We start from the raw sequence: 25646 nt of genomic DNA on the forward strand, positions 1-25646 counted from the left end.
AGTGCTTCCTTCACCGGAATGTAAGCTTGTAAAGGGCAGTATCTGCGCCTTACTTCTATCTGTGGGCCTGAAACATGGTGCATGACCCATAGCAGGGCGGTGGAAGTGTCACCTGGTGGGATGGGGGATTGTTGACTCCAAAGGACTTTGGTACCAGTTCCTTGACTTTTCAGGACCTACCATCTTGGAGCCTTTTCTTTTCCAAGTTCGAGTGTCAAGAAGACAGCATGGGATCCAAAACAGTCAGAAGAGGGTTCCCTCTATGTAGTTTTGACCTTCCTATAGTTCCTGACCTTCCTGAGCCTTGACATCCTTGTCTGTGAAATGGCCACAATAATGCCCACTTGGGGGAATTGTCGGGAGGGTGGGGGCATTGTGTACACAGAAGCACTGTGTATGCAGATACTCAAAAGCAAGACTTTTGCACTTGCACTGCCATGCTTGTGCACACCTCCCTCACCCACAAGGCCCATCGCAGGGCCTGGGGGTCTGCACCCTTTGAGCTGAACTGGGATGGGTCCACAGGGTCACCACCCATCCTGCTGTTTCCATACCAAGTTACAGCTCCCCAGAAGGAAGCCTGCTTTTCAGTTGTGGCCGGGAGCCCCAAGGCCCAGAGCTTCTCAAGGGAAGCCCCAGTGGAAACCCCTCTTTGGAGGAGTGAAGCAGGTGAGGGCGGCCTTGGGACGCTGGAGGGAAAGGGGCGGGATCCTCTGAGCCAAGCCCTTGCAGTTGGCGCCATCTAGTGGTAGGAGAGCTCCCAGCCCTAGGAGGTCCTTGATGAGAGCTGTGGGTGGGAGGGCTTTTAAAGGCAAGGCCTGAGGTCTCCTGGGATAGGTGCATGACCCTCTGAATCCCGACCGCCTTGTCTAGCACCCACATCCCAGGGAAGGTGAGTGCGCGCACACACACACACACACACACACACGCACACACATCAGCCATCTTGAGTGCCCAAGAGGTAATTGCACGTCCGCCTGCCCTTGGCCTCGGCACAGGGACCGTTGTAAGCTCACTGCTGTGTGCGGCCTACGTCATTTTTTTCTAACAGCAGAAGCTAAGGGTGAAAAAAGGGAAGGATAACAACCAGACAGCGAGGAGAGTATCTATCGTCCGGGGAGGCCGGAGAGAGTCAAGAACAGCCTTGGCTACTTCCAAACCCCAGCTGTTCACATGCAAGTCTCTTTTACGATGTGCTTCTGGAGGCAGACTCCCTGAGGACGCCACTGTGTTTATGGGGAAGACGGGGTGGGGCTGTGCCCTGATGCTGCCCAGGCCAGGCACCCAGGGCTCAGGCCCCTGCCTGGTTCTGTCCGCTCAGCCGCCGCCTCCATCAGCAGTGACCTCAGGGCAGCGCCTCTAACAGTCACTTCCTGGGGTGGCTCCCAAGCATTGCCACCTGTCAGAACCATCCAGGAGCTTTAATAAACACTGGTGCCTGGCCACCGTCCCCAGGCAGCCAGACTGGGGCAGGATCCCGGGCAGGATCCTGGACCTTGAATGTGGCCGAGGGTGAGAACCGCTGACCTCAGGACCTTGTAAGATACAGGTGCCTGGAGTCCACTTGGAATCCTCAGCTTCAACTCTTCTCTGCTGGGCCCGGAATCCGTAATTCATCCTGCGTCCCTGGTGATTCTTGTGGGAATGGGAACCGTGTCTTAGAGAACTGGGCCAGGGGAGTGTAAGGCGGGGGGAGGTTCTAGGCCATTTTCCTTTCCTAATGCGTGGCTTTTCTAGAATTGCACTTACATGCCTACCCTGCTGGCTGCTTGATCAGCCTGGACACAAAACAGCCCAGGCCGGCCCGCAGAACACACGCTGTTCTGTGGTTTCATGGGGTGGCACCGGGCTCCGTGAGTGGGCCTCGTGTAGTTAACTGAGAATGGTTTACTTTGCTTCTCATGCTTTGTGAGAAGGACTGAAAAGCAACAACAACAAAAATAAAATTTAAAAAATGACTAGCTCCCCATGGTAAGCTAAATATCTGCTGGGGACTGAATATTATGTTGCCCACAGATCCGTATGTTGGCATTCTAACCGCTCTAAAGGTGGTCTTAGTGTGTGTATGCGTGCGCTCAGTCATGTCCAGCTCTTTGCAACCCTATGGACTGTAGGCAACCAGGTTCTTCAGTCCATGGGTTTCTCCAGGCAAGAATACTGGAGTGGGTTGCCGTTTCCTCCTCCAGAGGATCTTCCTGACCCAGGGGCTGAACCTGCATCTTCTGCATTGGCAGCTGGGTTCTTTACCATTTGAGCCACAAGGTGGAGCCTCTGGGGGTGATTGGATCATGTGGGTGGACCCCCTCATGGATTAGTGCCCTTTTGAAAGGGACCCCAGAGAGCTCCCTCATCCCTTCCACCACGTGAGGACACAGCAAAAAGATGCCGACTATGAAAAGGGGCCTCATTAGAATGTGACCATGCCGGCCTTGACCGTGGATTTCGAGCCTCCAGAGCTGTGGGCAGCAAGACTGGAAGCCGCCCAGCGCGTGTGGTGTTTTCCTCCAGCAGCCCAGGTGGACCGAGACCGTGCCCGATACTGCACCCTCTGGACAAGGAGGGCACTCAGTGGGCAGGTTCAAAGCAATCCATTCAATCATAGTTACTGGACAAACTTAAGCAGATTAAATTTAAGAAGGGAAAAACTAGAAGAATATTCAATCGAAGACCCCATAGGAAACCCTGTGTGTATAATTTGGGGGTGATGTTTAGAAGTGGGCAGTGACTGAATTTTCTGATGTTCTCCAACTCCCTAAAAATAGATTCAGGAACATGTAAATCTATCCTTTGACTTTTACCAACAGTTTCACTTCATTTTTACAAAAGTGGGTGGTGATAGGAATGGTAGCAGCGACTAGGAGGCTGGTGGTGGTGGGGTGCCGCCCAGGAGACCTTAATCATCCCGATAGATGAGGGAGCTGAACCCCACCGTCCTTGGAAGGTGTGTGCAGTTCATCGATGAGTGGGGCCCTGGGACCGGGAGGTAAGGGCAGGGCGTCTGCAGTGAGCGAACCCATTTCCCGAGGCTGTGTGATCTGGGTCCGGGCTCGCCCTCTCTGAGCGTCTGTGTACACGTGTGTAAAGCAGTGATGATAACAACATCCTCCAGCGGCCCTAACGAGCAGTTATAGCCTTTCCCCTATTTCACAGAGGAGGAAACTGAGGCCCAGGGTGTTGAAGTAACTTGCTCAGGGTTTTGAAGCTGGGTAAGTGTCCCCAGAATATCCCTCCAGGGGACTTGTCACCAGGCTGCCCTACTCCCTCATTCATTCACATTTGTATTCAGTCATTCATTCCTCCATCCTCCCATCACACGCTATGCACTAAGCACCTCCTGCATGGCTGGGCTGGTATCAGATGGACGCATGGTGGTCCTTACCCCACGGCAATCACAGACACATTTATAAGATTGCAACATAGGGTGGTGAGAGCTGCAATGCACTTGAGCCCAGGTTGCCAGGGATCCCCTAAAAAGTATATGGGAGACTCTTGTGGAGTTTTCAGGGACAGGATGCCGTTTCTTAACGCCTGAGTGCCCAGCACTGCTCCTGGCACACCCCGGGCAAGCACTCCATGAACAGAATAGTCCAGAGCTTAGCTTGCCCACTTGTGGGCAGCCACACCCAGATACTCCACCAGGGGGCAGGGTTGAGACAGGAATGGCCTGAGCCAGCCCCAGCTGGGCCCTGGGGGCTTTAAGGAAAGGGTTCCCTATTTGGAAGCAGTTTCTGCTCATTCCTTCACTGATAAGAGAGGTCTGGGGGCAGTGGGAGGACGTGGACACAGGCCTGGGCCCAGAGCTGGGGGCACGCTGTGGTCTGCCCTTCCTGACGCTCTTATATCTTTGATGTAAGTAACAGGCAGCTACCACATGGGTTGGTGGACACATTTTCTGAGCTCCTCCTCCTCTGAGTGTACCCCTCGGCATCTGTACCCGGGGCCTGGGTGGGGATGCTCTGTAGTGGAGCCTCTGTCTTGAGCAGCTCTTAGCTCAGCCCCTGCAGGACACCTGGCCTGAATGTTCAGAGGACCCAGCCCTGCTGAGTCTTCCATGCTCACGCCCACACCGTCGGCAGGATCTCCAGGGACCTGGAGACCCAGGCACTGACTCAGCGCTGGCCAGGCTGCCCGTCGTGGCTGATGGAAGGTTTGTTGAGATTTTCTGCTAATTGGTTTTATCAACATGCAGTCTTGTGAGCTTCTGGTTGGGAAAGTAGCCTTTATATGGAGAAGATAGAAGTGGCAAGAAGCCAGAGTTCTTTCCAAACGATAAACCCTCAGGCATTCTTTCATTTATCAAATATATGTAAAGCATCTCCGGAGTTCTCAGTACAAAGCCTAAGGGAGCGGCCAGCCTCCCGAGGAGCCAGGAGCGTGAACAAGGCAACTGCCTTACAAAGCAAAGGACCAGACACCAGCCCCCTGGGACAGCCCCCCCACAGCATTTTTGCAACTGAGTAGAATGGATTCTACACTTTTAAAAAGTTGTAAAAAACAAAAAAGAATATTCCACGGACAGCCTATAGTCCACAAAGCTTAGAATTTTTACTATCTGTTCTTTTTAAGGAATGATCACTTCCCTGGTGGTGGGAGAATCTGCTTGCCAATACACGGGACACTGGTTCAATTCCTGGTCCGGGAAGATCCCACATGCTGTAGAGCAACTAAACCCGTGCGTTACAACTACTGAAGCCCACGTGACCTGGGGCCTGTGCTCTGCAACGAGAGAAGCCAACACAGTGAGGAGCCCACGTACGGCCGCAGAGAGTAGCCCCTGCTCACCCCAACTAGAGAAAGCCAGCACGCAGCAACAAAGACCCCGCGCAACCGATAAACTGATAAATAAAAAAGGAAACGGTCACTAACTTCTGCTATGTAGTGACAGAGCTATAAGTAAGCTAAAACCCTGACAGAGTGCATAGCAAGTGACGGGCATCTCTATCAGGGTTGCATATAATCAAAGTGTTCATTCTGTCAGAGGTGTGTTCAAACATTTACACATTTGGGAGAATAATAGAATGAATCTCACATACCTACCTCTGCTTCAATAATTATCAACCCTCCGTAATCTTGTTTCCTGTTACTCCTACCTACACACATACTTTCTCATTCTTGAGGATTTCAAGGCAAGTCTCAGACCTCATGATTTTACCCGAAATTCCTCAGAGAGTGTCTCTAAAATACGGAGAGTTTTAAAAAAATACCAGTTTTCATACCAATACAGTTGGTCACAATTTCATAATTTTCTCTGTAGTGAATACTTAGTCCACAATCAAACTTCACTATCTCAAAGCTTCAAAAAACAATCAGATGGTTTCTTTGAATCAAGAGCAAAATGGTCTACACGGTCTGCATTTTGCCTTTTGTGCCTCTTCTAATGAGTTTCTGCTCTAAGTCATCTAATCCTCGTGCCAGCCCTGAGTCATCTCCCCCAGTTTACAGATGAGAAAACTGAGCCACAGAAAGGTCAGATCATTTGCCCAAGGCCACACGCACACGGCAGAGTTGGGATTTGAGCCCAGTATCAGTCTCTTAAGGCATCACACTCAGGAGCCCCACTGTGGGTTTTCTCAGCAGAGTCTAGGAGGGGCTGCAAGAGCTGGATGAGGAGGGAAGGGGTGGGGCTGTGGAAGCAGGGAGGACTTCCTGGAGGAGGAACCATTTGCTCTGCATCTTTAAAGGATGAGTGAGAATAGACCAGAAAGGCAGAGAGAGGGTCCAAGCGGAGGAATGGCAAGAGCAGGGAGCGAGCAGGAGCTGCAGCATGGCATGGTGCAGGAGTGACCAGAGGTCACCGTTGCCAGGGCTTAGGGTCCAAGGACACAGAGAAGGCAGACAAGGGCCACAGCAAGATGACCTGAGGGCCATGCTGGGGTGTGTGAACCTGCTGGGGGAAGATGGGGACTTTTCCTGAGTCAGTCAATCCATCCCCAATGCCAGGCGATGACCAGAACAACCGTGCGAGGGCTGCTGGTGGTCCCTGTTTGAGAGATGGGGAAACTGATGTCCACCAAGCTTAGAGACACAGCCAGAAAATAACACACTTAGCTCTGACTGTGGGCCTCGTCCTCCTCCTATGAACTCCAAGGGACCCTTTCTAGCCCAATTTCCAGTTCATTCGATTCACTGGGAGGACCGGAGAGCGGTCATCCCAGGCTTGGCTGTGATGGTAGCCATGGGCCGGCCAGGGAAGGGACCAGCCCTGGAGCAACAGCCAGGACAGACACGGGCGGGAGAAGTTGCCTGCATTGAATTCAGGCCTGTTCCGCTTAATATAAGGGAGGAGGCACCAGTTGTCCGGTAGAACAGAGGTGACCATCTTCAGCTCCTGCGGCCAGACCTGCAGTGGGGGTTCCTGGGTTCCAGTCCCCACATCTGCAGTGGGGGTCCCTGGGTTCCAGCCCCCAGATCTGCAGTGGGGGTCCCTGGGTTCCAGTCCCCAGATCTGGAGTGGGGGTCTCTGGGTTCCAGCCCCCATGCTTAGACTGGCTCCAGGTGAGCCGCTTGCTCCCCGACAAGGCAGGCTGGGGTGAGGCAACCTCTCTGGCGCCATCCAGCTCTGATGTTGCCGGCTCGCTAATCTGGCCTCAGATAAGGTCTCCCCTCCCTCCACAGCTGGAGCCCAAGCCCTCCCTCTTCCTCCTCCTGGATGGGGCCCTGACTCAGGCAGGGAGCACAGGACATGGGCAAGGGGCTGGCCCACAGGACCCCCTGGGGAGGGGTGACACCCTCCCCCCACACACCCGGCCCTGCGTGGGGAGCTCAGGTGTGTTCTTGAAGCCTGGATTGCAGGGAGGTAATTAAACTGTGCCTCAGTTTCCAGCTCAGTAAAGTGGGGATGATACAGGATCCTGCCAGTGACTCCGATGCCTGTGGTCCTCAGCGCACCATGAGGGCCCCACGAGGGCTGGCGCTTTGATCCTTTCAGAGCTGAAGTTCGCATGTGTCAGGACACGGCTACTTGGAGTATGGGGCCAGAAACAGGTGGTGCGTGCATGTGTGTGTGTGCGTGTGTGTGTATGTGTCTGTGTTGGGGGAGGCAGATTTGAACACCAAAGGCAGCAGTAGGAAGGACACATAGACAGATAGACAGCTGCCCCCCAACCCCCCACCATCCACGCAGCACCCACCCACCAGCTTCTGCGGTCCAGGAGCTCAGAAAAGCTGAGAAGGCCACATTTGCAACCCCTAAGTACCCCCATAGTCACTCTCTCATTGCGACCCCCAAGCTCCTTTCCGACGCACGCTCAGCACCCGGCCTGTGGTCTACATCTGTCACTAGGGCTCCGCAAGTGGGACTCTCAGGTCCCTTGAGTGGATGAGAAGCTGAGGCCTGGCAGGGAGCGGGGAGCTGGCCTTTAGCCCCCCTGGCTGTGTGCTGCCACCGTCCCTGGGCCCCCACTGCATCCTGCTGAGGGCGCGGGCAGAGCGGCTTTCTTGACTCCACTTTCAGAGAAAGAGATCGAGGCTCAGAGACCAAACCCCGAGCCTGGACTAGAGCGGAGTCTTCTGACTCCTCGTTCTGGGCTCAGGTAGCAAGCCTGTGGTTGCAGCTCACTCGGTCAGTCCTCTCAGCAACAAGCTCCAGGCTTCTTTGTCAGAGTCCCTCCTTGCCCCTCCTAAGCCTCCACTTAGAAAGGCTGGTGCGGCTCCGCTCTCCCCTCCACCCTACCCAGCCACCCAGGTTGGCTTCTGGTTCTGTTTATTAATTCATCCATGCATTGGGCACCTATACCGAGTGTTACAGTGACAGCAAGCTGGGTAGAGACAGTGCCAGGTCCCCAAGTGCCAGCACAGCTGGGGGCAGGCACAGCATGTGCCAAGGCCCTGGGGTTTGTCTTGCAGGAGGACAGGGTGTCAGGAAGGCAGCTCACAGGAGAGGCAGGGCCAGCTGAGAGTGCCAGCTGAGTGGTGTGTTTCTTCCCCCCTGAGTGAGAACAAGGACTGTGAGGGCCCACGGTGGGATGCCAGCTGCTCTAGCTGGCAGGGGAGGCCGAAGGAAGCTTCTCAGAGGGGTACCAGTTACAAAGACATTGTTCCACGAATCGAGAAGGTGGGGAAGGCATTTCAGGCAGAAGGGACAGCAAGGGCAAGTACACAGAGGTGGAACACTCGAGTGTTTGGGAGGATGGCCCTCGAAGTTGGAAAGAAGGTGAAGGAGGGCGGTCCCAGAGGGTGAGGCTGGAAACCACAGTTAGGCTCGTCTCAGAGGAGGCAGTACAGCGACGTTCATGGAGCGCCGTCTGCTCCAGGCTCTGTACTCAGCATGACCCATTAAGAGGTGGATGTCCTGGGGTCATGGATGAGGAAACTGAGGCTCAGAAAGCTCGAGGTGATCTGTCTGAATTCAAACTCTGTGGTTGACTCCACCTCATTCCAAGAGCAAAATCCATTCTCTTACCGCCAAGCTTCGTGTGTGGACTTACTTGTGGTCCAGTGGGAATCCTGTGAGGTGTTGGGACAGAGGGCTCAGCCAAACCAGGGTCCAGCTCCTCCTGGCAGCAGGGAGGAGTGGGGAGCTGGAGGCACTGGGTGGGGAGGTTAGGGTGGAAAACGGCCCCAGGTTTCTGACGGTAGGGGTGCAGATGGAGGCATTACTCATGGAGATGGGGATGCAGGTGGGACCAGGCTCTTCAATGGTATTTACAAGGATGCTTCTCAAGCTTGCAAGACCTCAAGGATCGAGTGTGGTGAAAAATGTTAAGACTCCGGAGTCCTGGGCACCTGCACAGCCCGCTTGGCAGTGCCGGGGGAGCTGGCATTGGTCTTTGCTGTAGCATCTGGGGATCCTAAGGACCAGGCCTGACCAGGTACCACTGAGATGGTGGGACCCTGGGAGATTCAGCTGGTGGTACGTTTTCCAGTTTTATGAAACCAGGGGGTACACTCTGAGGGTCGAAAGAGGAGACGCGGGCCAAAGGGAGAATATCTGGGGACACCTTGAAGGGAGGACACACATGTAGAGGGACATCCCGGAACCTCGACTTTTGGGGTGCCAGGCCAGCAATGCTCCTAATGGAGGGGCAGTGGCAGGAGTCCCCCCTAAGAATCACAGCAATGAGCCCCGCTTCTGGCCCCCCGTGAATGAGTGTGGCCCTAGGACGGGGTCGTGGCTCCAGCTGGAAGCAAGTTTGGGGTCAAGTCCAACCTCCTCATTTTCAGTATTAGCAAATGAGCACCACGAGGGCGAGTGGCTTGTCTAAAGTGACAGAGATGACTAGATGACCGAGTCCCTGGACAAGTCCATCCTTCTCCAAGAGCAGGATCCAAATTCCAGTGCTCTCAGGATGCTCCCTTCCCCCTCAGACCAGCTCCTCCCTTCTCCCACCCAGCTCTGGGCAAGATCAGGGCACATGGCCTTTCTCTGCACCCTGAGACTCAACACAGGTTCTGGGATGGGGAGAGGGAGGGAGGGCCCCTCCCTTCCTGTCCTTTGGGCCCGGAATCTCTTTCCTTCTCTCCCACTCTCATCCCCACCAAGGCTGAGCAGAGTCATGGTCCGTGCCCCAAGCCTGGACTTGCCTCCTGATTAGGGGGACAGGGTGAGCAGATTTTATCACCTCCCCTGGAATGCCCATCACTCACATCTGAGAGGCCCTGTTCCTTCTCTGCTTCTGTCTCTCTTCCCCCACCCTTGCCCCCCAGGTTGGAAGAAGGAGGAGGAGAGCTGGCAGATTATCAGGAAGTCAAGGCTGGAGGAGAGACCAGAGTCTCTCAATTCAATGGTTTTAGAAACGATGTGTGCATAAGAATTATCAAGGTGTCAATTCATGTACGCTGGTGAGGGTGGGGAGGTCTCTTCAGGGATTCAGGCTCTGGGGCCCCAGAACTGATTTTTTCTCTCTCTCTTTCTCTCACAGTCCTCTAAGCTTCCCTATTAGATTTTCAACACACTACTCTGAGCTAAAAGTCTGTCTCCAACACATGAGCCATCCTTGATGGTGGGGACTGAGCTGACAGAGTCTGATCACTTCTCTAGACACAGGATGGGGCTGGGCACGGAGCAGGCCTGTTAGCATCCATGGAACAAGTGAATGGACGAGCTAAGGAAATCTCAGTCATTGTCAACCTGACTCAGGGTTGGAAGACGCAAATCTCAAAGCATCATCATCCTAATAACTGCCATTGTGTTACCATCGCCATCAGCAGCAGCACCATCAGCATCACCATCATCATTATCACCATCAGCAACACCATCAGCACCATCAGCATCATCATTACTGCCACCAGCAGCAGCACCATCACTGTCATCATTACTACCACCAGGAGCACCAGCAGCACCATCAGCATCATCATTACCACCACCATCAGCACCATCGGCATCACCATCATCATTACCACCACCAGCAGCACCATCAGGACCATCAGCATCATCACCGTCATTATTACCACCATCACCATCAGCATCACTGTCATCATTACCACCACCATCAGCACCATCAGCAGCATCACCATTATCATTACTGCCACCAGCAGCACCAGCAGCACCAGCAGCACCATCGGCACCATCACCATCATCATTACCGCCATCAGCAGCACCATCAGCACCATCAGCATCATCATTACCACCACCAGCAGCAGCACCATCACCGTCATCATTACCGCCACCAGCAGCACCATCGGCATCACCATCATCATTACCACCACCATCAGCACCATCGGCATCATCACCATCATCATTACCACCACCAGCAGCACCATCGGCATCATCACCATCATCATTACCACCACCAGCAGCACCATCAGGACCATCAGCATCATCACTGTCATTATTACCACCATCACCAGCAGCATCACCATCATCATTACCACCACCATCAGCACCATCAGCAGCATCACCATTATCATTACCGCCACCAGCAGCACCAGCAGCACCATCGGCATCATCACCATCGTCATCATATTTTCTTCTCCTATCTGATAACCCAGAAGTCTTCCTTGACTCCCTATACATGTACTGAGAAGCTGGCCAGGACTTGGAACCCTCGCGATCTTCCGAAGATCAGCTCAGCAGTGAACCCAGCACTGTCCACCAATTGCTCTGCCCCTCTTCTTGCCCACCTGGTACTGAGCCTGGGGTCTTGATAAACCTCTGATCACTCGTTCGGATTGGCGCGTTTGTCTGCAGCCAGTGCTTCCACTCAAGACGGGATGCCCCTCCCCTGCTGTTTGGAAGGAGGGTCACTTCCTACTCCCCCGTGGCTGTGGTGGGTCTTCGTGTGCTTTACCTCTCTTTCAGTCTTTAATCATGCCAAGAGGGTTAGTACCCAAGAAGCAAGTACTAATGTTATGCCTTTTTTATAGATGAGGAACTAGCTCAGAGAGGCTAGGTTACTCATCTGAGGATGCACAGCTTGGAAGGAGGGGAGCTCAGTATTTCCCCCTCCCCACTATAACCTTTCTATGTACTCTTGTGCCTTTTCAGGCCAACTCAGTCTAGTCAAACATAATGTGAGTTCCAGATGGAACTGTATATTTTCCAGCAGTCATACCAAAAAGCAAAGGTGAAATTTATTTTAATAATATACTTCATTTGGCCCAATATATTAACAGTATTATCATTATTATCAACATTATTATCAGTATTATCAACATGGTATCAATAGAAAAAATCATCACGAGAATTTTGCAGTCTTATATTCACACTGTGGATTTTACTCTTACAGCTCAGTTGGGGCCAGCCACATTTCAGGGGCTCAAGGACCTCATGTGGAAGTGGCTACTGGCTGGACGATGTAATGAGCCTGATCTAGACTGTCATGAGCCCGCCTTGTAGCTGTGTGGTTTTCAAGTGAGTTGATGTATGTAGATGCTTGGGATTGGGTGCCTAGAACACAGTGAGTGCTGGGTCAGTGTAAGCTCTCGTCATCATTCATGTTTCTGAGACATGGGAGGTGTTGAATGACTGACCGAAGCACTGAAGCCCTGCCCCAAACATCCGCAGTTGCAGGGTTCTCTTGAGAGCATTCTTAGCCTGCTTTACTTCCCGGGTTGCGGTTGGCATCCTTCCCATCTCCTCCCCGGATCTCACCCTGGGCCATGGCTGGCTCACCTCCCCGCCCCCACATGTAACCTATGGGGTGTGTAGCAGCCCCTCCCCACGTTCAGAGAGATGGCAAAGGTTCCTGAGAGGAATTCCAGGGTTTCTGTTTGTACAGACAGCCTCCTGGCGTTTGGCTGCTTTGCTGGCATGGGGCAGGGGCCTTTCCTGAAACCTGGGGAGGGGAGGGGAGGGGAGTCCGCAGATGGCCTGGGGGTGCTGCTCAGCCTGAGGTCAGGATCTGGTCTCCCACGGAGCCCTGTTCTCATGCCCAGTCCAGAGAGCGAGCCCTGGCCAAGGGCCGTGCCCAGGTGGAAAGTGTCTGTCCCAGCCATGCTCTTGCCAGCATCCTGGGCCAGCGTCCAGCAGGAGGGGCTCAGAGCCGGGAGCAGAGCGTCCAAATCACCGGAAGGGGCTCTGGGCAGGGAGCTGGTGGGTGTGGGGCCTGGGGTGGGGTTTGAAATGCTAGCTCAGGTCCCTGCTATAGACAGGGGATATAAAGAAGGCATCTCGCTGATGCTCCTGTAATCTTTTAGAAGGGAATGTGCCACTTATCTGGAGCCACATTATCCTGTAGTCGATTCCAGAGGCTGAGAGTGGGTTTGTGTTTCACACCCAGCTCAAGCATCCTCACGCCATGGGGATCTATACCTTCAGACAAGCCACAGTCACTTACACACATGCACACACACACGCACACACACACACATGCACTTGTACCCCTGTGCACACCCACACACATTTCTATGGGAGAAGAGACATGAGTCTCAGCCTTACACAGACTATCAGAGACCTCACATGTGCCCCAGAATTTATTAGCACAGCATTTGTGTTCAATCCCTGGGTCGGGAAGATCTCCTGGAGAAGGAAATGGCAACCCACTCCAGTCTTCTTGCCTGGAAAATCCCATGGATGGAGGAACCTGGTAGGCTACAGGTTCCATGGGGTCGCAGAGTCAGACATGACTGAGCAACTTCACTTTCTTTGTGTACTGGTCATGTGCCACTGATACACTTTCCTCGATCAGCTCTGTGTTCACTCCTCGGCCCCAGGGAGCTTGTGAGGGGCTCGGGTTGTCAGCCCCGATTAACAAGAGAAGACGCGGAGGTCCAAGTGGTTAAGAGACCAGCCAGTGGAGGACCTGTACCCAGCCTCGCTCTCCTGGACGGCATCACCGCTGTTGCCTCTCGTTCCCATGGAGAGGCTGTTCCTTGCCTCTCCAGCCTAATAGGCTCGGTAGGGGTGGGGACCCTGTGCTTCTCACGTCTGCACAAGGACACGGGCCAGGGAGGCAGGAGGCTGCCCTGCTGAGAGCTGACCTAGGTTCAAATGTCAGTCCCACTGATTGCTAGCTGTGTGACCTTGGGCAAGTTACTGAACCTCTCTGAGCTTGAGTTTTTAATCTACAAAGAAGGATGATTATATCTGCTTAACAGTGTTGCTATGAGAATTTAGGAGATGCTTAATAAAGACTCATAAGAGAGTAGACTGGAAACATATAACTACCATACAAAACAGATAGCCAGTGGGGATTTGCTGTATGACTCAGGGAACTCAAAGTGGGGCTCTATGACAACCTAGAGGGGTGGGATGGGGTGGGAGGTGGGAGGGAGGTTCAAGAGGGAGGGGAGATGTGTATACCAATGGCTGATTCATGTTGATGTACAGCAGAAACCAACACAATATTGTAAAGCAATTATCCTCAAATTAAAGATAATTAAATTTTTAAAAATATCATTTGGATGAACTGAGGAAGGTCTTATGTATATAAATAGATAGCATTTGATGCAGCAACGCCCCCCACCCCCAACAATGTAGGCCGTTTCTCTTAGCACATGGGAAGTCCTCGATACATGTAGAAGGGGGAATAAAAAAAGCAAAGAGATGGAGAAACAAGGCCTGCCTGTGGATCACCTTTATCATATGTTACATTCCCGAACATACTTGGCTGTGTTTCTGAGCTCTCCGCCCTGTCCAGCTCCTGGATTTATCTCTTCCTGTGCTGGCTTCTTCCTCCTTCAATTACAGAACTTTGATAATGTTTTACTCTCTGATGCGAAGCTTCCTTGGCAGTTCTCACTGACTTTTTTCTTCCATATAAACATTTATCATCATTTTTTTTTTCCTTTAAACACCCCCAGGACCCTGAGTGGACTCACAGTGCCCTTATATGTGAGCTTGGGGAAGATGAGCATGGCTGGAACCTGGCTCTAAAGCAAAGTGCAGGTTGACAGTATGCATCTCCCAGCCCTCGCTGGGGGCATTAAGGCTCTGTCTGGGGAGCTCCTGAATCACACAGCAGTGTTAGGGGATTACCGTGGGTCCCCAGAGAAGGTCCCGGTCAGGAGGAGAGGAGAGGTACCCCGTCTCCTCTCGGAAGCCTTCCCTCAATCCTGCTGTTGGATTCCCAGCTCCTGTGCTGCACGTCCCCTCAGCTGAGCCTGTGGACCTGTAGCCCCTCTTTCCCAGGGGAGAAAGTACCTCCCTTCTGAGGAGGTGCTCGGTGTTCCCATGTACTTGGACACCCCTCCCCACAACATCTCTCTCTCCTCCTCCTCACTCAGACCTCGCTACCATACCCCTCTCACCTCTTCTCCATCCACCCCCTGTCCTCCCAGACACAGCAGCTCTGAAATAAAGGCTGCTCACCTCCTGGTTGCTCGGGTCTGCAGGAAAGAGTGGCATTTGGCAAAAAAAATCTAAGTTTGAATGCTTCCACTTACTGATGGTAAGACCCTGGGCAAGTCCCCGGCTTGCACTTGTCTCTATTTCTTTCATTCATAAAATGGGATTAATATCCTTTTTATTTGGTTCAGCACCAATTAGTAGGCGAGAGCCACACAAGGCAGGGAGGATTCAACAGCGAGTCACCAGCTCTACCTGCCCACATCATGCACTCTACCGTGCTTGGAGGAACACCCATCTCCCAGCACCTATGAGCAACTGGTCCATGGTCAGCTCTGAGCCTCAGATCTGGTTGAATCAGAACCTGTGTCTTTGAGCCCACGGGCAAGTAGCTTACCCCCTCCAGCCTCAGTTTCCTCATCTGGAAATGGGGCACATCAAATCCCAAGAAAGCTGTCTGTGGGAGTGGGTAATGAACTCCATCCCGCCGTCCTCCACCAGCCTCTTGGCCTCACTCCTGGCAGCAGGCCCTGGCCCGGGCCGTGGGCTCTTGGATTCAGAAGCTCTTTGCAGCTGCCCACCTCCTGCCCGCCCTGTGCCTGCTCCCCGCCCCGAGCCCGCTGCCTGGCTCCGTGCTGCCACGTGTCTCGCTCCCTGGCTTCTCGGAGGTGCAGACCATCCTCCCTTCCCCTCGGTGTGCCCCAGGATGGAGGTGGGAGACACAGAACGCTCCAGGTCCCCCTTAACCAGCGGGTATCTTCTATAGGACCCAAACATGCATGCTTCATAAACTGTAGAGAGCTGTGCAAGCCCAAGGCGGTTGTGGTTGGAGAATCCTCACGAGTCCTGTGGCACAAGTGAGCGCTTTTGTTGAAAGCTGGCCTTTTCCTTCCAACTTTCCTTGGTCTTTTCCACCCCCTCTTGTAGTATCTCCAACACTTGGAGACTCATTTTCCAAACCCAAAGGCTAGAAGTCTAACAACAATCTTCCTCACTTTACGCTGCTCAGAGAGAGTGAGTGACTAGCCCGAGGTCACACGGTGAGTCTGGGCAGACCTCTGCTTGAAGTCCAGGCCCCCTGACTACCATTTCCTCCGAGTACCCCCTTTCTACTGCATTTCAGGTGGGAAATAAAGGGCATAGAAGTCCTGTTTGGTTTGATTCCCGAGGTACTGGCCGTGATCCCCGTCCTGCCAGGACCAGCTGTCCCCAGCAGCCCGACTCCTCACCCTGGGGCTCACCCTGGCTCCTCAGCGGACACTTCCCTGCCCGCCCCCCAACATTGCAGCCCTTCTCATCCCGCCCACCCGCACAGCAGGGCCGGTGGGGACAGTGCCCCTCGGGGCAGGACTCACCGTGGCCAAGGTGCTGCCCGCTGCTGCTGCTGCTGCTGCTGCCACTGCCACCAGCGTCCAGGGCAGTAACCACCTCATGCCTGGAGGTCGGTGGCCAAGGCATCTACGGAGTAGCCCAGAGGATCCCGCCACTTCTCGGGGGAGTTGGACCGAGACTGACCTGGCCCATCAGAAGTGCCAGATACGCCTCTTCCCGCAGCCCTCGGGGGGTTTTATTAAAGCAAGATCTGACGTCAGGGTTAAGGACAAACCCTGCATTTTCCTCTGAAAAACTTTTCCTGTCTCTTTCTTTTTTTTTTCTTTCTTCCCTCTGTCCCCACCTCCAACCCAAGCTTGGCCAGCCTCCCCGGCTCTGACAGCTCTTAAAGGGAAAGTTACAGGGCTGTGATTTCACACCGGGGGTGGTAAAACCTCACAGAAGGAACCGGGGTCATCCTCCCTGGGCATTTCTCAAAGGTGGGGAGGGGGAGCCAGTGGAGGGTACCAGGTGGAGGCGGAGATCCAGTTTCAGGGCCTGGCTCTGGCAGGGGCTTTGAAAGCACTCCCAGTGGAGAAAATCAACTCCCTCCCATTCCCTCCGGCTGCTCCTACTTCTGGTTTGCATTTGTCATCTTTCACTCCTCTCTCTCTCTGGCTGCAAGAAAAGAGGATGGCTTTAGTCCACTGATCTAGAAATGGTAGGAATTCACAAATGAGCTCAGAACTGGAGCCCATGATACCATCATTACCCCCTCTACAAATTAAAGCCCTGGTTTCAATTTGTGGGCATTCCCTCCCCTGCTCTTAGCCTGAAGTCTTGGGTACTGGCGGGCTACAGTTCATGGGGTCGCAAAGGGTCAGACATGACTGAGCGACTAACACACACACACCCTTGGGTACTGGGGCTGTGTCCTGCATCTGGGTGCTTGTTGTCCCTGGTGGGTTCGGGGTGCCTGGCCTTTATGCTCTGTAGCACACTTGCCACACCGGTAAGGGGGTCTCCTTTGGAGCCTGGTCTGCCCTCGTCCAGCCCCCTCACCCACACAGGGACCTTAGCCACAGATTCCTGTTGGTTGGTTACTGACCACCCTTCTCAGAGCCACCAGAGTGAACCTTGGCGAATAGAACTAAGGTGATGGCATTCTCCCGGTCCCAGCCTCCCTAAGCCTGCCCATTGACTTAGCATGGAATTCCCAGTCCTGGCATGGCCTCTGGGCCAGCTGCCTCCCTGATCTCTTTTTTTCTCTTGCCTCTCCCACCTCTGCACTGCACTCAGCCTCGGTGGACCCCGTGCTGCTCGTCTCATTCCCCAGCAAACTCCCATCCCTGCACCTCAGTGGAAGCCCTCTCCCCTGCGGTTTTCATAACACTCACGCCATGTCTTCCCTTTCCCTGTAACTTAAATAAGGGGATGCTGAACCACGTGTGGCTGCTTGGAAGCGGTAGCAGGTTTGTGTCTGTGGAGGGAGTTTATGACCATGTCTATGGTCATAAGGTAAGAGGTGGCTCTGATGATTTCTCCATTCACTGACCTAAGGGTGGGCCTCTTTATCTGATTCTGGCCAATGAAACAGAAAGAGAAATTTGTGGGGTACTCCTAGAAAGGATTTAATTTCTCAGGAGGTGGAACAAACTTCTCTACCCATTGTTTTTTCCCAAGTTCAAAGGTGATGGCTGGAGTTGCAGCAACCATTTTGTGCATACAAGGCACAAGCTGGAGGATGAAAAGATAACGTGCTGAGGACAGTAGGAGAGAAAGAGGGAGAGAGCCTGGGTCCTTGGAACCAAAGCTGGACCTTCAGACTTCCCATGTATGGATTAGAGATTAAGAGTAATTTGTTCCTTGAGCCAGATGCATCCTAACTAACATATGGGATTCATAGAAATCATGTATATAACGTGGCAGTGAAGATATCTGTCACATAGAAACTATCCAATAAGTGTCAGTTCTCATTTTGTTCTCATGAACATACCTGATGCTCTTAGAAATGAATTCTCTGAGGCAAGCACTGCACAAAAGTGTGATTAAAGGAGTCACCACAAGGTGGATGGTATTACCGTTCTGTGCTATGAGGAAGGGGAAATGGGAACTCAGAGACGCCAGGCCCTAAATTAGTGGCAGGCGGGAGGTTGGAGCCAAAGTCTTTGAACCCTGACAACCGAACACTTCCAAGCGGGCTTGACCTGCCAAAATCCCTCAGTGTTCTGTACTAAGATGAAGCTGAACCCAGAGAATGCCAGAGTGGCCTTCAGGAAATCCGATTGCAACAAGCATTTGTAAAAGATAGACCGACTCATAAGGCTTCCCTGGCTGCTCAGATGGTAAAGTGTCTACCTGCAATGCAGGAGACTTGGGTTCGATCCCTGGGTTGGGAACATCCCCTGGAGAAGGAAATGACAACCCACTCCAGTATTCTTGCCTGGAGAATCCCACAGACAGTCCATGGGGTTTCAAAAAGTCGAACACAACTGAGCGACTAATACTTTCACCCCAAATCGTGATCGAAATGCTGGCCCCTTGTGCCTGCTGGTGAAGCCAGGACAGTTCAGCTGGCCCCACTGGCGGCTGCCATTCTTCAATGCCAAGGAAACCTGGAGTGAGGTGACATGGTGTCCCGGGCAGGGCAGCAGGTTAGGAGGAGAAACACCTGGGGCACCACCACAGCTCTGCGGCTCGCTGGTGAGCCTTGGACAGCCAGCATCTCTCTGTGCTTCAGTTTGCCTGCTTGAAGGAATAGGATCATATTAGTGCCTACCCAAGTGATCACTAGGAGGTCAGAAGCAGACAACTCAGTGCATCCCAGCATTTGTGGATGGAGGAGCCGGGATGGGCCACAGCCCAGGCTGGTCTGATTGAGCGGTGGCCTTATGTCCATTCTGTGTCAGGGGTTAGGCGTCTTGGCAGACCTCATGATGCAGCCCAGGGTCAGGGTGTGTGGGGTCGGTCAGCCTTGGTGAGTGGGGGTCCAGGGTCAGGCATTTCCTGCTTGTGAGTTTGGAAATCTCTAAGTGACTAGCCGGTGGTGCCAGAAATAGTAGCTGCATTTATGGAGCATCTATCGTGTTCCTGCAGACCTTTGCCATCTCATCGAATCCTTGTCTCAGGATTCTTATGCCCATATTACAGATGAGAAAATGGAGGCATAGAAAGACAAGATTACTTCCTCCGGTCATCAGGCTTCTGCATGGCAAAATTGTCATCAGAACTTAGACCTCTGTGCTGTGCTTAGTTGCTCAGCCGTGTCTGACTCTTTGTGACCCCATGGGCTGTCTGCCAGGCTCCTCTGTCCATGGGGATTCTCCAGGCAAGAATACTGGAGTGGGTTGCCATGCCCTCCTTCAGGGGATCTTCCCAACCCAGGGATTGAACCTAGGTCTCCCACATTACAGGCAGATTCTTTACTGTCTGAGCTACCAAGGAAGCCCAGACCTGTGTGGCCCCAAACAATTTTACTTTCAGTAGACCAAGTTGCTTCATGGAGGGAACAAATAAGTGAATAAATGCAGGAAGCATGCAGTAGATGGATAGATGAATGGGCAGGTGGGTGAATGACTGAATGTGTGGAAAGATGATTCTACTATTTGGAATAGTGTATTTACCAGGTCTCCCCAGAATGGGCTCCACATCTGTAGTCTTCCACAGCTCCCTTCTCTGCCCACTCCACCTGACTCCAGCTTCATCCCCCACCGGCTTCCTCCACTGCCCTGGCCCAGGCTTGTTTGTTTAGCTACTGACTGTCTCCCTCCTGGACAGTGAGGTCCACAGGTGAGGCCAGGTCCTTGTCTGTATGCTTCTCTGGGCTGCGGCCCGGCAACCCACAGAACTCAGCCCGTGTTAGAGGCAGACTTCAAGTGAAGGGTCCGAGCAGTGAAGGACACAGATGGATGAAGTGGTGACAGGATGGCTAGATTGAGGAAAGAAGGGAGGAAGGAAGGAAGGAAGACAAGCCTGGAGGGAAAGACCAATATATTCACTTGACTTTTGGTCACCTGATGCGAAGAAGTGACTCATTTGAAAAGACCCTGATGCTGGGCAAGATTGAAGGGGGAGGAGAAGGGGATGACAGAGGATCAGATGGTTGGATGGCATCACTAACTCGATGGACATGGGTTTGAGCAAGCTCCAGGAGTTGGTGTTGGACAAGGAAGCCTGGCTTGCTGCAGTCCATGGGGTTGCAAAGAGTCAGACACAACTGAGCAACTGAACTGACTGGTTGGCTGACTGACTGACTCAGGCTAAACTCTGTTCCTTAAGTCCCTGGAGGAAAGTGTAGCCCATGGTAGGTCTTCAGAATCCATTTGTGGAAAGAGGAAGCTCAGGAGTGAAGGGGAGACAGGGCTGAGCTGTGTCTGGCGGGTCCTAGTTGACAGCAGGAATGTGTTGGTGGGGCTGGATGAGGAACTGCACCTCCCAGGCGGAGGGCCCAGGGCCACCACACGGGGTTATTTACCTCCACTGTCTGTAATTCATTTCCTCCTGCATGGCACAGGGTTCATGGCCCACTGCCAAGGCCGCACAGGGCCCCTCTGAACCAGCATTTCCCTGCTCGCTCCCCTCATCCCTACATCTCACCCCTCTCCCCACCTCCTAACAGCAGGATCCCTGAGCAACGTGTATGTGCTGTGCTTAGTCCCTCAGTCGTGTCCAACTCTTGCAACCCCATAGACTGTAGCCTGCCAGGTTCCTCTGTCCATGGGATTCTCCAGGCAAGAAAACTGGAGTAGGCTGCCACTACCTTCTCCGGGGGATCTTTCCCTACCTAGGAATCAAACCCGGGTCTCCTGCATTGCAGGCAGACTCTACCTACTGAGCTACGAGGGAGGCCCCAGTGTTTATGTAAGGATCCCTATAAAGTGTGGAGTGGCGGTCAACTTAATTATCGCATGTTGAGCACTAAGGATGGGCTAAGCTCTTTTCTGAGAACCTCACAGGTCTGTGCTCATCTCTTTCCCTCTACATGGAGGAAATCAAAGAGCTACAGGGCCAGCCGGAGATGACCCAGCCGGTAAGCAGCAGAGAGCAGATTCACGGCGGACAGTGGACCCGGGTGAGTTTGCCCCACAGGTAAAGGGCAGGATGCCCCAGACCCATCCTCTCTCCATTCCCCGGGTCCGTTCCAGTTCTCCAACCTCTCCAGCTCCCTTTCCAGAGTGTGCTTTCCACCTGCTGCCCTGGTTTCCCCAGCACTCAGCCTTCGGGTCCTGCCTCATCCCACCCTCCCAGCGAGGGGCCGTCTTGAGACCCTGACTCTCCACCTTCCAGGCCTGGTGGGGCCTTCTCCAGGACTCAGGCCTCACACAAGCTGGTACCATCACCGTGTGGTTCAGTACCACCGGCACAGGCCTGGGTTGGTCTCCTGTCCCTGTCACACATCTGTTGTGCGACCTTGGAGAAGCCCCTTCACCTTTCTGTGTGCTGACTTCCTCCTCCCTAAAACAGGGATGAAGGAAGTACTGATCCCTGTGAATTGCTCCCGGCACAAAGTGTTGTGGAAGGATGTATTAGACACGCTTAGCGCACAGTAGATGCTCAGTAAAACCCCTCGTCCATGATGACAAGGAGTAAATTCTTCCTTGGTCTTTGTACTGGGAGTGCTCGGGGCAGGGTCTGGACAGGGGCATTTCTGGGCCCTTATCCTGACCCGATACATGGCAGGCACTCAGGCCATGTGCGGAGGAGGACGGACTTCAGGAGGGGAGGACGGGGGACCACAGAGGGGGAGAGGGGGAGACTCCATCCCTGAAGAGGCCCGGCCTCCACGCCCGCCCCTCCTGGCCCAAGGTCCCTGCACCCAGCTGTATGTGAGTTCTCCTTCAGTCTGAGCGCAGCTTCTCAGTGGTTCCTCCAACAGACCTCCCAGAGCCGCTGTAAATAAATTCCAAAGACGGGCTGGTGGAGGGGGCTTAAAAACAGAGGCCTGCTGAGAGCATTCTGACGCCAGACAGTAAGGCCTCCTTGACCAGAGCCAGATGCCCAGAGCATTCCAGCGACTCCCGGGGCCAGGCACCCAGAGGCCCTGGACCTGCTCACAGCTTATTTGTCTGTCATTTGTTTGTCCCTCGAATGTGCACGGCGCCCACCCAGAACGGGGGCACCGTGCCAGTTCCCGGGGCTATTCAGACGCACACCACACCTCCCACTCCCCGGCGGGGTGGCAGAGGTCTTGTGCTGAACCAAACCAGCTGCTTCAGAAAGCAAAGGCGGGGAGGGTGGCTGGTCAGCTCTGCCCCCTGGTCCCTGTGATGCTGGCTGGCTGGCGCATGTGGGGTTCTGCCTTTCTCCTGGGGTCCCGATGAAGGGTGACCCTGGGCTCCAGGTCTGCTTAGAGGCCAACACAGCAAGGTAACTGTCCCTCCTGCCCCAGCCTAAATAGCTAGGTTGGCTCTGGGCAGTCCCCAGCCAGCTCCCCTGAGTTTTCTCATTTCTGGAACCGTGGCTGACTTGGGCAGAAACTCACCTCTAGTGCCAGCCGTGGTTGCAGGTGGGGGCCCCTTGGGAAGGTGGACAAGGGCTTTGGGATCAGGCAGGCCCATGTCAAACACTCACTCTGTTACACATCAGTTGGGAGATCTTGGGGAAGCCACTTCACCTCTACAAGCCTCAGTTTTCCTATCTGGAAAATGGGGTGATGATAATAGCTATCCCCTACGGCTTTGATAGAGATGAAATTGGCTCTCAGAGTGTGGTAGATGAGGAATAAATTCTTAATATTCATCACAGACGCTCTTCCCACGTCCCCTGCCTGGGTCACCTGGGTCCCTCCCCTCCAGCTGTGAGTCTCCTGTACCGAGGAGGTCTGAGGCTGAGACACAGCATCCTCTCTTCTTCTCTGTCCTGCCTCCTCCAGTAAACTCTCCCAGTCGTCCCAGTTTTTAGGGTGAGTGTTTCTGCTGGTCTCTTTTATGAAACTGATTGGGGGTGTGTGCAGAGGAGGAAAGAGAAATAAAACCAGCACCGCCTTGGCCTCCCTGGCTCCCTCCCTCCCTGGCCTGAAGCCCCTGAAGCACCCCGGGGCTTCTTCCCTAAAGGGGAGGCAAGGTTAGGCCCTGGAGACCCCTTCGGACTAGATGCAAACGTGTCCTGAACTCTTCCTCCTGGAGACCCCCTCCAGCCCCAGTCCTGCAAAACCTCTGGACGTCTCCAGGCTTCCAGCCTGCCCCACGGCTGTGCCTCAGATAGACAGGTGGTTATGCCCAGTTTTCCTTGAAAGCAACTTATTAAAGTATAACATATAGGAAACCCCACAAGTCTTTTTAAACATTTTTTTAAATTTATTCACTTATTTTTGGCTGTGCTGGGCCTTTGTTGCAGTGAGGGCTTTTTCCTCTAGTTGCGGCAAGCAGGGACTACTCTTCAGTACAAGGCAAGGGTCTTCACTGCAGTGTTTTCTCTGGCTGCAGAACACAGGCTCTAGGCCGCATGGACTGGGCGGTTGCAGCTCCCAGCCTCTAAAGCACAGGCTCGGTAGTTGTGGCACATGGGCCTAGTTGCTCCCTGGCACGTGGGATCTTCTCAGGCCAGGGGTCGAACCTGTGTCTCCTGCACTGACAGGCATATTCTTACCCTCTGAGCCAGCAGGGGCATCATTATCACCCAGAGCCCGTAGTTAGGGTCACTCTTGGAGTGGTGCTCTCAATGGTTTTGAATAAACATATAATGGTATGCACTGACCATCACAGTGTCGTGCAGAGTAGTTTTACTTCCCCCAAATCCTCTGAGCTCTGTTATTCACCCCCCCATCCTCCCTAGCCTCTGGAAACCCCTGACCTTTTTACTGTCTTCATAGTTTTTTTCTCTGAGAGTGCAACGTCATACAGTTACACTCTTACAGCGTATAGACTTTTCAGATTGACTTTTTTCACTTAGCCATATACACTTAAGTGTCTTCCTTGCTTTTAATGTCTTTTTATTAAAGTCCTTTCTTTTTTAGTGCTGAATAGTATTCCATTGGGAGGTTCATTTCCTTTTAGTGCTGAGTAACATTCCATAGGCTGGCTTCCCAGCTGGCACAGTGGTAAAGAATCTGCCTGCCAGTGCAGGAGATGCAAGAGACACAGGTTCAATCCCTGGATCGGGAAGATCCCCTGGAGTAAGAAATGGCAACCAACTCTAGTATTCTTGCCTGGGAAATTCCATGAACACAGGAGTCTTCCGGGCTACGGTCCATGGGACTGCAAATGGTCTGACCCGACTGAGCGACTGAGCACACAGCATTCCACTGTCTGGATGCACCAGCTTATTTATCCACTCACCTACCAAAGGGCATCGTGGTTGCTTCCAAGTGTAGACAATTATGAATAAAGCTGCAATACACATCCAACTCAATGGACATGAGTTTGAGCAAACTCCAGGAGAAGATAGTAGAGGACAGGGAAGCCTGGAGTGCTGCAGTCCGTGGGGTCACGAAGCGTCAGACACGACTGAGCGACTGAACAACAACACATCTGTGGGCAGATTTCTGGGTGGCTATAAATTTGGGTGAATACCAAGCAGCACAATTGCTGGTTGCACATAAGACCATGTGCAGTGTTGTGAGAAACTGCCAAACCGTCTTCTGAAGTGTCCGCACCATTTGCATCCTTACCGGCAGCGCCTGGGAGTTCTGTTGCTCCACACTCTCATCAGCATTTAGTGCTGCCAGTGTCCTGGACTGGGGCAGTTTCAGGAGGTGTGGACTAGCATCTCGTTGTTTTGATTCATCACTCAGAACCACTGGACAGGCAGGCGCTAACATCCTTCCCATTTGACTGAGGCAGAAACCTGTGTTCACAGAAGTAATGACCCAAAGACACATGGGCTTCCCTGGTGGCTCAGACGGTAAAGAATCTGCCTGCAATGCAGGAGACTTGGGTTCAATCCCTGGGTCCAGAATATCGCCTGGAGGTGGGCATGGCAACCCCCTCCAGTATTCTCTCCTGGAGAATCCCAATGAACAGAGGAGCCTAGTGGGCTACAGTCCATGAGGTCACAAGGAGTCAGACACTGAGCGACTAAGCACGAGCACAAGCATACGGGGTGGAGCCGTGGCTTGGACCCTGGGATGTCAGAGCCCCTGTCCAGGTTTATGACTCTCTGAGCGGGGAGGGGCTCTCAGGGCTCTTGAGCGCTTAGAGGAGGAAGAGCGTGGCCTGGAGGCCTGGGTGGGTTTGCTGGAAAAGCTGTGTTCCACTGGGTTGTGGAGGCTGCCCTGAGTTTGTGTTGGCAGCGGGTGGGAAGGAAGCCGGATTCCAGGCTGGGAAGCAGCGAGTGGCTTTGCTGTGGAAAGGAGCGTCATGTTACACTTGTCCTTGGCTCTGAGGCTTTCCAGAGCACTCGTGGAAAGAACGTTGGAGAAGCAGGTTTCAAGCCAGCCTGTGCCAGGAGACACCCCAGCCTCTGGGCCACGCTGGGGGAGCCGGTATGTCTTCATTCTTGAGGTCCTGGGGGTCTGACAAGCCTCAGATGCAGTCTAGTGTTGACCAGGAATTCTCAAAAGTAATTGTGCATGGGATTCACCTGGAAGTGTTTAAAATGTACAGATTCCCAAGACTGCAACCCAGAGGCTGTGAGTCAGTGTGTCTGAGAAGGGCTGCAAATTTGCTTTTAAACAAACACTTCCTGGAGAGTCTGAAGGAGGGCTTCCTTGGAGCCTGATTTGAAAAACAGA

The 25646-nt window shown here is 53.3% G+C and overlaps 1 protein-coding gene across 2 annotated transcripts in view; it reads right to left on the bottom strand.

Annotated features, from left to right (window-relative positions):
* The window catches only part of CCN4 (cellular communication network factor 4), a 31837-nt gene extending 15510 nt beyond the window's left edge, over positions 1 to 16327 (bottom strand). Inside the window, exon 1 of one of the 2 annotated variants that reach the window (XM_061438542.1) lies at positions 16021 to 16327. In XM_061438542.1, coding sequence (XP_061294526.1) covers positions 16021 to 16098 — 78 coding nt within the window. In that variant the 5' untranslated portion in view covers positions 16099 to 16327. The remainder of the gene's footprint in view (positions 1 to 16020) is intronic. The other variant, XM_061438543.1, reaches the window with a different exon arrangement.
* Positions 16328 to 25646: the final 9319 nt, after the last annotated feature.

This window comes from Bos javanicus, chromosome 14 (genome assembly GCF_032452875.1).
Source record: "Bos javanicus breed banteng chromosome 14, ARS-OSU_banteng_1.0, whole genome shotgun sequence".
Classification (NCBI taxonomy): domain Eukaryota; kingdom Metazoa; phylum Chordata; class Mammalia; order Artiodactyla; family Bovidae; genus Bos; species Bos javanicus.